The sequence below is a fragment of the Hypomesus nipponensis genome, chromosome 4 (assembly GCF_054491055.1).
Source record: "Hypomesus nipponensis isolate SF chromosome 4, ASM5449105v1, whole genome shotgun sequence".
NCBI classification, from domain to species: Eukaryota; Metazoa; Chordata; class Actinopteri; order Osmeriformes; family Osmeridae; genus Hypomesus; species Hypomesus nipponensis.
Window position 1 is genome coordinate 5859961 of NC_140364.1, and position 13316 is coordinate 5873276.

General features: G+C 42.3%; 2 protein-coding genes and 1 long non-coding RNA gene across 4 annotated transcripts; 1 reads left to right on the plus strand and 2 right to left on the minus strand.

The window, feature by feature from the left end:
* Positions 1-3512: 3512 nt before the first annotated feature.
* LOC146295196 (uncharacterized) lies at positions 3513-7541 on the plus strand. The gene is made up of 3 exons (XR_014753283.1): positions 3513-3736; positions 4110-5204; positions 6540-7541. It is a non-coding gene; the product is annotated as an uncharacterized LOC146295196 (long non-coding RNA).
* LOC146295197 (uncharacterized) lies at positions 7149-10505 on the minus strand. 2 transcript variants are annotated; one of them, XM_084695987.1, is made up of 5 exons: positions 10039-10505; positions 9265-9284; positions 8978-9080; positions 8581-8781; positions 7149-8458 (listed from the first exon to the last, which is right to left on the minus strand). In XM_084695987.1, exons 1-5 carry the CDS (start codon positions 10039-10041, stop codon positions 7805-7807), a joined length of 981 nt encoding a protein of 326 aa, XP_084552113.1. In that variant the 5' UTR covers positions 10042-10505; the 3' UTR covers positions 7149-7804. The 2 variants fall into 2 exon arrangements, with proteins under 2 accessions (XP_084552113.1, XP_084552112.1); XM_084695986.1 differs by lacking the exons at positions 9265-9284; positions 10039-10505 and having other exon boundaries at positions 8978-9150.
* A 46-nt stretch (positions 10506-10551) lies between these two features.
* LOC146295198 (uncharacterized) lies at positions 10552-13312 on the minus strand. The gene is made up of 6 exons (XM_084695988.1): positions 13042-13312; positions 12745-12794; positions 12365-12408; positions 11782-12164; positions 11400-11532; positions 10552-11300 (listed from the first exon to the last, which is right to left on the minus strand). The coding sequence occupies exons 2-6, from the start codon at positions 12747-12749 to the stop codon at positions 11251-11253; spliced, it is 615 nt and encodes a 204-aa protein (XP_084552114.1). The 5' UTR covers positions 12750-12794; positions 13042-13312; the 3' UTR covers positions 10552-11250.
* Between the last annotated feature and the right edge of the window lie 4 nt (positions 13313-13316).

The window sequence follows — 13316 nt, forward strand, 5'->3', positions numbered from 1 at the left end:
TGAAAACATGCATCATTGCCTGTCACATGCTAATCTTTGCGGTCCAAATTAGCTATAAGAAATTATAATCCTGTTTTTGTTCTGTCTTTGGTTTAAATTGTGGGATTTGGGTGAAATGAGGTATCTACATTACAAACCCTGAAAGCCCTTTAACACTTTGTATGAGGACACAGAGATTTGGGTCTTGGGTCCTGACGAGCACCAAACACACACCAGCAAACACACACACACAAGCACACACGCACGGACGCACACACACACGTGCACCCACACACAGACACACAAGCATACACACAGACATACACTTTTCCCAGCTCAACTTCTATTCTTGTGTGCGTGTGTGTTCGTGTTGTTAACTGGTTTGTATTGTGCTTCCCCCTCATTTCCTACAAGTTGTTTGAGTCTGTTAGGAGATCAAAGTTTGAGCCCTTGATTAATCCACAGCACAGGAGCCTTTACTGACTAATAACTGAACATTCCTTTCATTTTCCTAGCTCGGTACGTCAGAACAATCCAACCCTGAATTTAACACGTTCTATAATCTCCCCTGTAGCAATTCCTAACCCTAACTTGGCTCCATTCTTCAGAACTAGCTTATCCTTCCATCCTAGCTCACTCTTCAAACCAAGTCCACTCATCAAATATAGCTCCCTCTCTAAATCTTGCCAATAGCAGAACCATGAGTACCTGTGTTACAGTGGCACACAGGCATGTGGTGTTCTTTACAGGCCAGGCGGATGGTTGGGGTCACTGGTGGCCATGGGGTGGATAGTGGGCCTACTATGCTCTATCTGACAGACTGGGCTTGAGAGACCAATAGCCAGCCAGATGTTTGGTTTGGATCCCTAAGAGGTGGAACACCAGCTTTCCATCTGGCTCTGTGACATGACCGCAACAGGAATAGAATACCGAGAAAGCGAGAAACATGACTCCCTTTTCAATGAGATGAGAAAGGAATGCTTTTCCTGCACCTGCAAGTCCTTTGTTTTTCCAAGCGGATAGTCCATAAAAAAGACTTGAGCAATAATCAGCCGAGGAATTTAATTTTGCCTCGACTAAATCACCTGGAATGTGTGTGCTTCTGAAACCAATGGACTCCCATACAGCATAAAGCGTTGGTATTTGACTTGGGAGAGAGAACGGGTTGAGCATATGGATCTCCCTGACGAAAAAAAAAGTATGCTGAACACTGAAGCTTTCTTGGAATGAACAATCATCAGATTCATAATGTGAAACCAAATCATGAGACGAGCTTTGCCATAGCTACTAAAAACTGCCAACAGCATCAGTTTTCTAATGATTAGCGACCATAGTTATTATTTCTAGTTTATGGGAAAACCCCTTTAATTCTACAAGAACACATTTGTAGACAATACATTTTGGACCACAGTATCACTATGGAGCCTGGTGACTTGTCAGAGATCTGGCTGGGGTTTCAAATGGAATAGAATCAAACTGGATGGACTTGAAATAAAACATCCTGAAACATTCTCTTCCCTGCCTTGCTCTGTGTCTGTTCTTCCAGCGTCTCTCTCTCTCTCTCTCTCTCTCTCTCTCTCTCTCTCTCTCTCTCTCTCTCTCTCTCTCTGTCTCTCTCTCTCTGTCTCTCTCTCTCTCTCTCTCTCTCTCTCTCTCTCTCTAAGTATCATCTATCCTCTGCCAAAAGACTGACAGTCTATTAATAGCAGCCCTCTGAGAATCCAAACCACATTTGTTTAGGTCCAGCCTTAGCACTGCAGCCATTAACAATAGAGAGACATCCAACATGAAACTAGATGGAAAACTTAACAGTGCTTCAAATACATTCAGTGCATATGTTCACGTACAGTTTGTATATTCATGAACAAAAATGTGTATTTGAAGGTGCTGTTGAATAGAAGAAGCCCTTTCAGACTTAAAGGCTGAAAAGGTTAAGCATTTGGCTTTCCATGCCAATCATCTAGACATCGGATAATTTATCCAACTTTTAAAATCGACTTTAAGTTTTTGTTCTCACTTTTTAATTGTTAGCAATGCTAATGACAGTAGTTTTTTTTTTTTTTACTCCAACAGATCAATCTAATCAAGCCCAAACAAATACGTACTTGAAGTTAATGTATATATTTTGGAGTCTTTTAATATTAACATAAGTTGCACAAAAAGGCTATCAGTGTATCTATAAGTACAATTACAGTATGTGACAACAGAGGATGTGCGAGTATGTGAACGTGAACGTTTGAATGAGATGTGAATTCTTTTCGGATTATACTGTACTCCTACTTCCCACAACACTGGAATACATTATTCAACTTGAAATATCTGAAGAACTGTGTGGTTGGTTTGGATGAAACCATAGGGCCTAGATTATTGCCAGTGTTGCAGTGGCCCTCAAGCAAGTACTGTAAATTGCAGGTGACGTTTGTGCAGAGCAGTGTGTCTCAGTCAAGGCCTCGGCCTTGAACGGTCGAGTGAAAGGTTGATTTGTGGGCCCCACTCGTGACACGTAGTGTCACGTTCCTTCTCGCCCGTTGCCCCTATTGTCTCTTTTTGTCTCTCTCTCCCTCCCCCGCTCTCTCCCTCGGTTTCTCTCCCTCTCTCTCTCTAATCTCACCCTCTCCCGTGTACTCCTCTGTATCTTCATCCTGGATACAGAACATGGCCACCAGGTCTTGTGATAACCTGCACATGTGATGGTATTCCTGGTGTAACATCCTGCATGAGTGTTCTTCAGTGTGGATATGTGTATGTGGCAAATCCCAATGCGCAGATGCATGCAGCTAGGGAGAGATATTTATTCTGGACCCGAATCTCTGTTTTAAAAGAAAGAAAAAAACATTGCCCCCTCCAAACAAACTAAACAAACACTATCGAACTGATGCAACAATGGACCTCCTTCACACCTATATTCCAGACGAGTGTTGGGCCAACACACAGCATGCCGTCCTCCTCGGGGTGTCAGAGAAAGGTTAATCTCCCTGCTCTCTGCCAGAGGGTGATGCAACATTGAGTGTGCGTAAGTGACTCCATAATGGCCATGTCAGGATCAGCGACACACAGCTGAGCCTCGCTGAGAGCAACCCCTGTTAATTCCACGTTAAGTCAAACGTCTTTCTTCCCAGAACAACAGGAACTAAATGAGGGAGGGAGGGGAACAGAGTTGGGAGAGGGGAGGGGTTGAAGGGGGGGGGAGAGTGCTCTGAGCGAGGGACCATGAAGACCCTGTCTGAACAGCTAGCGTCGTCTCCTGGTGTGGCACCTTTCCGAGTGCTGACCCCCCTCATGTCCCACAGCAAGGCGAGAAACACAGAAAGGTCTGGAAGAGAAGAGGGTGGGCGAGTTCTCGACACGGTGATACCTTGCGTCACCTTTTGTGCTCTTGTGCTGGTGCGTTTCCCCTCAGTACTGATAAAATGCTGTTCTGAAAAAGCTGAACACACTGTTCGTAAACACGCAGCATGGAGGCGTGAGTGATACTTACATGATTGCGCTCCTTGCACACACCGCACGAAAACACACACAAACACACACAAACACACACTCACAGGGACAGTTGAGGTTAGTGTTTGGTTGACAGCAATGTAGTTTGCCTCTGGGTTGACACAGACATTCTGTCTCTCAGCCCTGGGTCAGCACCCTGGCATCCAGCCAATAGAAATAGGGCAGTGAAAATGTGCCCCAATCAGCAGAGAAAATATCCTGTGACAAGACAGAGCGAGAGGAGTAAACCTATCAGGGATGGCGTTAGGAGGCATTTAAGGTGAGGTGTGCTCTACTGTTGATCTTGTCTGTCAATGACTGGTGACCCAATATTACCTCAGGGCTTGCAGTTTGAAGAAAACTGCATTTTGTGTTCATCGTGAATAAAATTGAGAAATGTGCATTGCTGGCACTACTGTTCTTTGTAATAGTCCCAAGTAAGTCTAATCTTTTAAAATCCCAAATAAATTATTGTATGCACTGAACTTTATGTTCTCTCTTTTTGACCCTCCCTCCTTCTCTCTCTCTCTCTCTCTCTCTCTCTCTCTCTCTCTCTCTCTGTCTCTCTCTCTCTTTCTCTCTCTCTCTCTCTCTCTCTCTCTCTCTCTCTCTCTCTCTCTCTCTCTCTCTCTCTCTCTGTTCCTATTCTGAAGGCTAAGCCTGTATATAGCTTTATGAGGTGGCGTACTGGAGGTAAAGGTTCGTATCCAGTTCTTTATGAGAGGCGTGTTGGACTGGGAGAGCAGGGGGAACGGCCCTCGTGCCCTTCCACCCAAAGGTCAAGGCTGTAGTTAATGGTAGCACACAATAAAGTGAGGTGTGTGTTAGGGCCTCGTCCGAGCTCCTGCACATCAATACTGTACAGTAAATGAGTGTGATTGCTTGAATCCCAATCCTGGAGCCCTGATTCCACAGTTTGTCTCTGTTCGGTCCTTCACATGCTGAAACAAGTGTTTGGGGTATGTAGCCTCGCTCTCCTCTCATCCACAGCCATTTGTTCATGATGGGAACCACTAAATATAGAGACTTCCGGGGTGATTATCCCAGCCCGTTATCTCTCTGCCTGAGGCCTGCGCTGTTACACTCCATTGTTCATCTCCTCCTGTGTATGACAGCTTTACGGGCGCATAGGCCCAATTTAGGCCTCTTAGTGGAGTGGATTTCGACATATTCCTAATATCTAGCCTTAAAGCTGCAATGGGTAACATTACAAAATAAAGGTGAATGTGAGAAACCACACCCCATTCGTCCTTTCCTCCAGCTCAAGTTTGATTGACTAGGTGGAAGGTCCGCTTTGCCAAAGGCAATTGGCTGGTAAAGGATTGCTGGAACACAATTGGCTGGTAAGTAGCGTGACTCCAAAATTAGAAATTGACATTCCGCTGATCCTGAGCTGTCTGCGTTGCTAAACAACTCTCAGAGGTCCTCATAATCTTACACAACATGTTTTAAAGGGGAAAAGGATCAAAAACAACAACAAAAAACATAATCAGAAAACCAAACATGCACAGTCTTTTGTTTGTTAAGCGTCCGATGCGGAATCTGTCTTCAATAGGGTTTAGAATGGCACCGTGTCTGAGTGGGGCAGGTCTGGTCCCATTCACACACACGGAACATTGTGCTACTTTCTCTGCTTTGTTACAGGGCAGTAATATGGAAATGTCCGTCAGGGCCAGTTGAGTCTTTGATTCAGAGCTGACCAAGCTGAACAGCATTGTGGGAAGTGGTTCCCGTCGAGTACAGCGAAGGTACGACCCTCCTGCTGAGCTACTCTCCCTTGTGACTGCAGCCGCCAGCCACACACACACACAGAAACACACACACACACACAGACACACATACACACACATACATCCCCAAGCACATTCCCCAAAATGTGACACTAGGTTTCAGCGTACACATCATTTTCACCAGAAACACTAAACATTACATCAACCCACAAAATAACTTCTATTTAACACTAAACATCTACAATGTGTTCTGTAAATAATAAAAGGCATTTTAGGACCGTTTTTCATGACAAAACCAAAAACAACCCCTCCTGGTTTTTTTTAACACAAATTAATTCATTGGTTCATAATGTGACCTCCCAGAAAGTATGTTGAGTATGTCTGGTCCCACTATCTGAGTGGACACTGGCATTCATATCAGAGAGAACTACTAAATAAGTTGCATGCTTTGTGGAGCACCAAGAATAGTACACACACTCAACAGACATGTGGAACAGAGTTTTCATGGGGCAAATCTGTTTTGGCCAGAAATACGTCTTAACATCAGATACTTGGTTATGTAAAGAATCCATACAAACCCATGTTATGTGAGCAGACCATGTGACCCATTTCAACGTAAATGATAGGTTGCTCACTTAAACAAAGGCTGCATAAAACTTGGACAGAGATCACTTGCCAAACAAGCATTACTCATATTTTCCAGAGACAACCTCCAAGGGCAACTTTCAGATTTTAGGACGTAAATGCAACCATCTGCATGTGTGTGTGTGTGCATGTGTGCACACATTGCTGGTGTTGCTGCTATGGCCATCAGTAATGACCTTTTAAACAAATATTGTGGCCTCAAGTTAGGCAACAGGTTAAAAACAAATAAACATTTGGAATCTTGAACATCACCAAATGCCTGTGCTGTAAGGGAAATGGGGTGAGGAGTCTGACAGGATTTCCCTATTGGTAACAGTTGCCCACACAAACATAGGCCTGAGAGCAAACATGTTGTTGAAGAACGGAAGGCAGGGAAGCTCAGACAAGCCCTTTGTGATGCAGTACCCCAAAATAAACCACTTAGTCACCTATCAGAAATGTTTGCCTTAAACATGTCTCCCAGTTTGGCCTTTAGGACCCCAGATTCAGACCTAACTGCATCAAGTGACCATGACAAACAACAGGATTGGACTTTCCCAATCTCTCTCTCTCTCACACACACGCACACACACACACACCATTATCCACACCCCCTCCCTTTTAGCCAGACTGCACTCCTGATTCACTTATTTGCAGGTGAGAGGTGAAGCTAGCAACAATAAGCATGGATGATAAGACTGATTTATCTTTGCTTCCTGTTTCTCTCAGATTTTCCCACACATCTCCTGTGAGGACAGGAAGTCATCATGTCAGGAAATGGAAATCGGGCTTCCTGTCTTTGTTGAGCAGCCGTGCTCTTGGGAGGGAGGTGATGGGTCTGACGGAGGTGGAAATGATAAGACGTCTTCCTTCACAAACCCAAAGTCCCTGAACTCTCAGAAGACCAGTGACTTGAGGAGTTTGACGTCCATCTGCGTGTGTTGGATTTCTCTGAGAAGCTGTACTTTGTCACGACAGCTCTCCTATGAAGAGCAAATAACTGAATGTGTCAAGTGTGACACCACTGTGGGACACTTCTGTCTCTATGAGATTGTTAAACTAAATGTGTTTCCACTTTCCACCACAGACATCTGCAGCAGAATCGTCTGTGACCAAGAGAGAACGCTGACACCTACTGGTGGCTGAACTGAAAAAAAGTCTGTGAACATCTGACCATCACATCCAAATGAGTTTGTTCCAAAACCATGGGCATTAATATGGATGTTCCTCCCCCCAACAGCTACCACTCCTTTGGGAAGCTGTCCACAAGATCTTGCATTGTGTTTGTGGGTATTTGCTGCCATTCCGCCACAAAGAGACAAAAGCAACAAATGCAAGTTATTTATAGCCATTTTATTGCTTACATTTATTGTTTCAGCATACCAAAGCCTTTGACAGAACTTTATGATTACATTTACAGTGCTTAAATCAATCATTGGTTACAGTTGAATACAACATGTTCATATAGGTATTTAATTATGTGCAGTTTACTGAAACAAGTAACAAGTTACAATGAAATGCCAAGTAGTGTACTTGTCATCCATAATTTTAGTAGGGATAGGTATCGAGTTTATTCAGACAGACTGCAGCAAACATGGCAACTAGGAAGAAGTGTTCTAAAGTTTGCTTGTATTTCACACGACGAAATGACAACAACGGCCCTTGTAACGCGTGTAAAAAGTATATTTCGTCACAGGGAGGAAATACTACAAATATGAAAACGTATTTGAACACAGCCTGGAGTGAAGTTACTGGAACGTCATGTGTTCGACGCATGCAGCAGTGCAGCTAACGTTTGCGCTTTATCTTTTTCTTTTTTGGAGAAAAGTTTGAGAAATTCGTTTAGAACGAGTGTGTGTGTGTGCCTGGGGGATGCACAGACCTAGTTGGCTGTAAAGGGGAGAATCAATTAGAGAATCGATAAGGAATTGAATCAATAAGCAGGAATTGATAAGGAATCTGAATTTTTCAAATCTTATAAATACTCATCCCTACTAGTTAGGGTTATAGTAAACAAAATCCCCAGAATGCATGAAGTTGTTTAAAATGTGAAACCCTTGAGGTACATTAGGGAATCTTACATCCTCCAGGTACTTCTTAACTTGCCTCGCCACATGTTCCCTCTTTCTAGAGTTGTATAAGGGTGATGCTTCCACCCTCATGGCAATCACATTGGCAACCTCCTGCCTTTCTCTCAGTAGTTTGCTTACACTCTCTGCCTCGGCGCAATTCCCATAGACAAACTGCCTTGTGTCTGTGGTCGTCAGACCAAACAGGTTACTACAGGATAAGCAGGGAGGTATACCCTGTCTGTCCCTGAGGCTGTAAGCCCGACAACCGACACCGTCAGGAAGCTGTAAGGTGCCATCAAAATCGCTCCTTTTTTGCTTTCCTGGGAAGTAGGACATCACAGCATCGGACACAGATTTGTGCCAGGTATGTAGACAGGACACGGCTATCATGATTCTACCTGCGGTCCTTCCTTCGGTGGACATGGATGCTCCGTAGTACATGTAGTGCCCGTACTGAGAGACACAGATAGTGGAGGAAGACAACTTGTATTTCTCCCTCAGTTCCAATCCTTGGACCAGCTCACTCAACTCTCTCACTATTTGCTGCTCATTGTATTGCCCAAATCTGTGAACAGCCTGGGGCCGACAGGAAACGGTCATCAATTGCAATTGGTTCATGTCAAATACAAAGTAGCACATTCTCAAATACAAAACAACACTTCAGCATCATGTTGATATGATACAACAGAAAAACTCACCATATCAAGGACACAAGAGAATGGGGTCCGCTTGGGCAGTTGTGTTTGGTAACAGTCAAAGGGTTCTCTGAACAACTCTTGAACTTCTTCATACATCTCACCCAAAATACCTTCTGGAGTGAACTCTGGCACATTGGTTTGCAAGGTATGAAAAGCCTCGAGGTGCAAAATGTGGCCCAAGAAAAAGATGCTATGAAGTATCTTAAAAACAAAACAACAATCAAGTTGTAAGGGCTCATAGTTACTATGAATACTTAAATAAATAAGATGTTTCTTATTTTAAAATTATTCTAACATGTTAGCCAGTACAGTGGTAATCCCTGGGGTAGCTGGCTTGCACAGAGAAGCATCCCAGCTGTGTATCATCACTAAGGAATGTGGATGGTGTTTACTTTACCTCATCAACATATATTTCGGGACATCCAGAAGTCAACATCAACTCAATGAACTTGAAGGCATTATGTCTGAAACTGTCGTTCACCTGCAGATATTCCTCTGCCCTACAACAAACATCCATAGTATACAAACATTCACATATACACATGTCCAACAACAAACGTATACAAATCTGATATGGAGGCTAAAAAGAATGAAATTGTCAGTCATCATTGTCATGTCCATGTTTAATTGACTGTGTGATGAAGGGAGATAAAGTGTATAACATTTTTAATGATCAGTGCCTACCTCTCTGCCAAAGTCTTCACCTATAACACAACAAGCAATGCAAACAACATTTGAAACAGAGAGCAGCCATGACTGAAGCAAGAAAAGTTAAGAATTGAATGAAATAGTACTAGTCATTTGTCACTATTTCATTTGATAAATTGGGAACATTTTATCATTACAGATAACATCAACTGGAATGTTAAGTCAAGACTTCAACAAATTCCACTTTGTATAGTCCTGACCAGTGCCAAACAGTGTTTTAGTTCCCATTGCTCAATGCCCATCCATCATAGAAGCTTTTCATTTGCATTAGTCATGTTCAAATATTAATTGGGTGAAAAAGAAGAAATTACATTACAACTGCACTGAGCTGTCTGTGATGCTTGATAACGCTCATATGACCTCATTAGCTTACATAATAGGGAACAAAACTTTTATTTCACAGGAAAAAAACAATTGTTCTTTAACACAAGGGCAATCAAAGTAGACATTAAGCCTCAAGTGTTAAACATTAAATAATCTTAATATCACCAAAAAAAGGACAAGGCTGGATTTTAAAACTGGTATTTAACAAACAAACAACTACTGTTTATTTAAGGGAAGCAAGTTACATATAGGCCAAAGAATGCTTACGCTAAACCGATGACCTTTTACTGTAATTGATACAAATGCATTGCTATTTAAAGTACAATGTTTTAAAACACTCGTAGATAGTTATATGGAATGTTTGTCTTGAAAGTTATCGAATATTTTTCTTCTGGATATAGTTTTAAAAGTAGCAGCAGCACTTACCATTTTCACGTACACGGGAGAAAGAGAAAATGAAAGTAAAACTGTTGGGCAACACCCTTGTCATGACGGGAATTGTTAATAAACAATAAAATATCTATTCTGGTTTCATGTTCGTACAGATCCTTCACATTCCTGTTCGCGTGAAACATTGATTAAACATGATTCAACAGACAGCTAGGCTATACAAATTAAGATGAAATCGTGAAATATGGTAGGCTGCAGTCCCTGCAATACCCTGTGGTATGGAGCTTATACATAACGCCAAATATAGTAACATGGTGGTTCTGTAAAAATGTCTTAAATAGCGTTCATGTACTTTCATATGTTATCTGTTACTTGAAGGGGTGTGCGAGACGAGGCAATTTGCACCAAATCAATAGTAGAATCGGGGTGTGGGCTGGAACCAACGATACAGTGTAAGCAGCAGCAAAGGGTGGAACTTGGCGTGAGCCAAAATATCCCTTCTACTTGACATACAGATTCCAGGAGGCAAAACCACAAGGACACATCTACTACTGTAAGTGAACTGTAGCATGAGCAGTAGTTTATTGATTATTAATAATATAATATAACCTTTATTTAACCAGGAGAGACCCATTGAGATTAAGAATCTCTTTTTGAAGGGAGACCTGGCCAAGACAGGTAGCAGCATACATACAAACATAGTTACAGACAGAAACACAAAAGGAGACAACATTTGAGTTAATGTCGTAGCCAGGTACATTCAAACATTTACATATTAAGGGATCTGTCTCTAGTTCTTTCATTTTTAATTTAAAAGCATTTAGCGAGATTAATTCCTCTAGTTTTAAGACATTTTGCAACATATTCCATGCCGAGGGTGCAGAGTAAACAAAAGCCTTCTTTCCAATTTCCGTACGGGCATAAGGGACAGATAGCGTGACGCAGTCATATAGAGGCATATACATAAAATACAACATATCTGAGCTTAAAAAGATCAGTTACTTTAATAGAACAGTGGCCCATTCCACAGCGAGTGTGCTTCAAAGTCTGGACCAGCCTGATCTCTTCTACTTGGCATGTGATCAGAATAACAAGATACAAGAGGCTAGGATACAAGGCCATTGATAGCTATTGAATAGCTACATCAGTCATAAGTGAGTCATAGGATTTGCAGGAATAACGTGTCTTCTTGGAGAGTCAATGTCATCATAGAATAGACCGTGATGTCATCTGCCATGGTATGTTTTCCTAAAAAACAGGAAGTGCTGGTGCTTCTTTTTTGTACTTGGAGACATCCCCTGTAATGACACAAGTAAAAGGCACGTGATCCGGTGATCTCCAACACGACCAGTCAAACACTCTAAAAGTGTAACTGGTTGAGTTGCTTCTCCTCCTACCTTGGCGCTGACTCCTGATCTCAGCCAGACGCTGCTTGATGCCAGACTTGGCTGAGCTCACTAAAGCTTTGTGGTCCTGATCCAGTTGTCTTCCCACACTGCCCTTCCTCACAGCTGCCCAGTCCTTTTTCGTCTGCACTCATCAGAACCAGAAACAACAGGACAAGATCATCAGAAAAGAGTCACCATTTGGGCCAATGCTAACTTCTGATACAGACACATACATCAACCGCCAGTATTTACCAGAGAGGAGTGTTCAAGCTCACTGTGTAACTCAGCCGGGTTCCACCACAATAAGTTGCCACAGTCATTTGATTGCGTATGCACTATGTAAATAGTGCATACGCAATCAAAAATGTTTCCTTACTGTAATTTCACTCACCATGTTTTTGAAGCACTCCCCTCTGTAGAATGTCTTGATGCCGGGGTACTGAATCCCAGAGGTACACAGCTCCGTTATACTACTGGCGACAAGGTGCAGGGTCTCTCCATCATGCCCATATATGTGCCCGTCTTCACCCACCACGATGACCAGCTGGGTGCCCTGGCAGGGGATGTCCTCCACAGTTCCCAGGACCTCCATCTTCACATACTCTGGCAGGTAGAATTTCCCCCATTCCTCTACCTCCTGAGGGTTCTCATAGTAGATGGTTTCCTTTAAGCCTCCTATTCTCCAACTACAACCATGAGGGTTTGTCAGTGGAATCTTTACATGCAAGTGTTGGGACGCCAGGCGTGACAAATCCATCAGTAATTGCCTTGGATCTGTGGAAGGTTAGTCATAAGGAATCGATGCTAAATGAAATGTAAATCATCAAATGTGACATAGCATGACATAAAATGTAAATGTCTGACCGGTTTCAGACTAGTCTCAAAGGAGCAAATAGACAAATTAGACTGATGTAACATATTTGAGAAAAAAACGTTCCTTGATGTAAAAAATAATCAACAAAAGGCAGGCTCACTTGATATGTCCCCACACCTTATGAACTTCATTAAGAGCTGAGACCTGAAAGAAGCACAACAATACAGACTTTTGCTTTAGGAGTTCTCACTTGAACTTAACCCTTCTGCTAACTTCGGGTCATTGCAAACCTTCGGGTCATTGTGGACCCACCGTCGTGTTGCGACAACTTTACCTAATACAAAAATAAAGTGAAGCATTTTCTTTTAACCATCGCGCTGTCTCAGACCCCCCACAGCGCGAAGGTTAAAATAAAATGCTTCACTTTATCACAATGACTGAAGGGTCACAATGACCCAAAGGTAACACCAGTTAGCCCTTTATATAGGCCTAATGGCTTCGATAAAATTATCGATAGGATAACTTCTTGAAGTTTCTTACGCCATTGCGTTGAAGGATAAAGTCCCGCCCGGATGTTATCTTGAAAAAAGCTGGGTTGGAAAAAAACAACAAAAGGTCACAAAAAACTATCTTGTCACCAATATAATATTTTGAAAAGGCACTAAACAAATTGCTTGCTCATTAACGCTAAGTGAAAGACGGCTACAAGACGTACAGTACAGTAGGCTACTTAGACGTACACTAGCCCTATGCTGTACAACTTCGAAATCGAAAGTACAAAATAAATACTCGAAACTGACAATAATACTATAAAGTCAACCATAAAACAAAGCTTACCCTTAATTGATCAGCATGTGAAGAACTTAATGACAATTTTAAAGCATATACACGCGATTAACAGTTCCTTTTATTGATCAACAACGAGAGCTAGCTGTTGTGTTCTACAGCGTTCTGTAGGAAGTCAGTTGTGTTAGTCTGTCATGATAACGTCACCGACGGTACCCATCGGCATTCAAAATGATTTTCATAAAAATTCTTCATGTCAGGTATTAAAATAGAAAACTTGATTGAAAGTCATAGTGCTACTTTGGTCCGAAATTGCACCAGGCATT

Coding starts and splice junctions, on each gene's coding strand:
- LOC146295197 (XM_084695986.1), bottom strand. CDS start 9,124: ATGTGTATATGTGAATGTTTGTATACTATGGATGTTTGTTGTAGGGCA. Junction 8,782..8,977: donor CCGAAATATATGTTGATGAG/GTAAAGTAAACA, acceptor TTTGTTTTTAAG/ATACTTCATAGCATCTTTTT. Junction 8,459..8,580: donor TCTCTTGTGTCCTTGATATG/GTGAGTTTTTCT, acceptor TGTCGGCCCCAG/GCTGTTCACAGATTTGGGCA.
- LOC146295198 (XM_084695988.1), bottom strand. Junction 12,165..12,364: donor AAGGTGTGGGGACATATCAA/GTGAGCCTGCCT, acceptor AACCTTCCACAG/ATCCAAGGCAATTACTGATG. Junction 11,301..11,399: donor GATCAGGAGTCAGCGCCAAG/GTAGGAGGAGAA, acceptor GTGTCATTACAG/GGGATGTCTCCAAGTACAAA.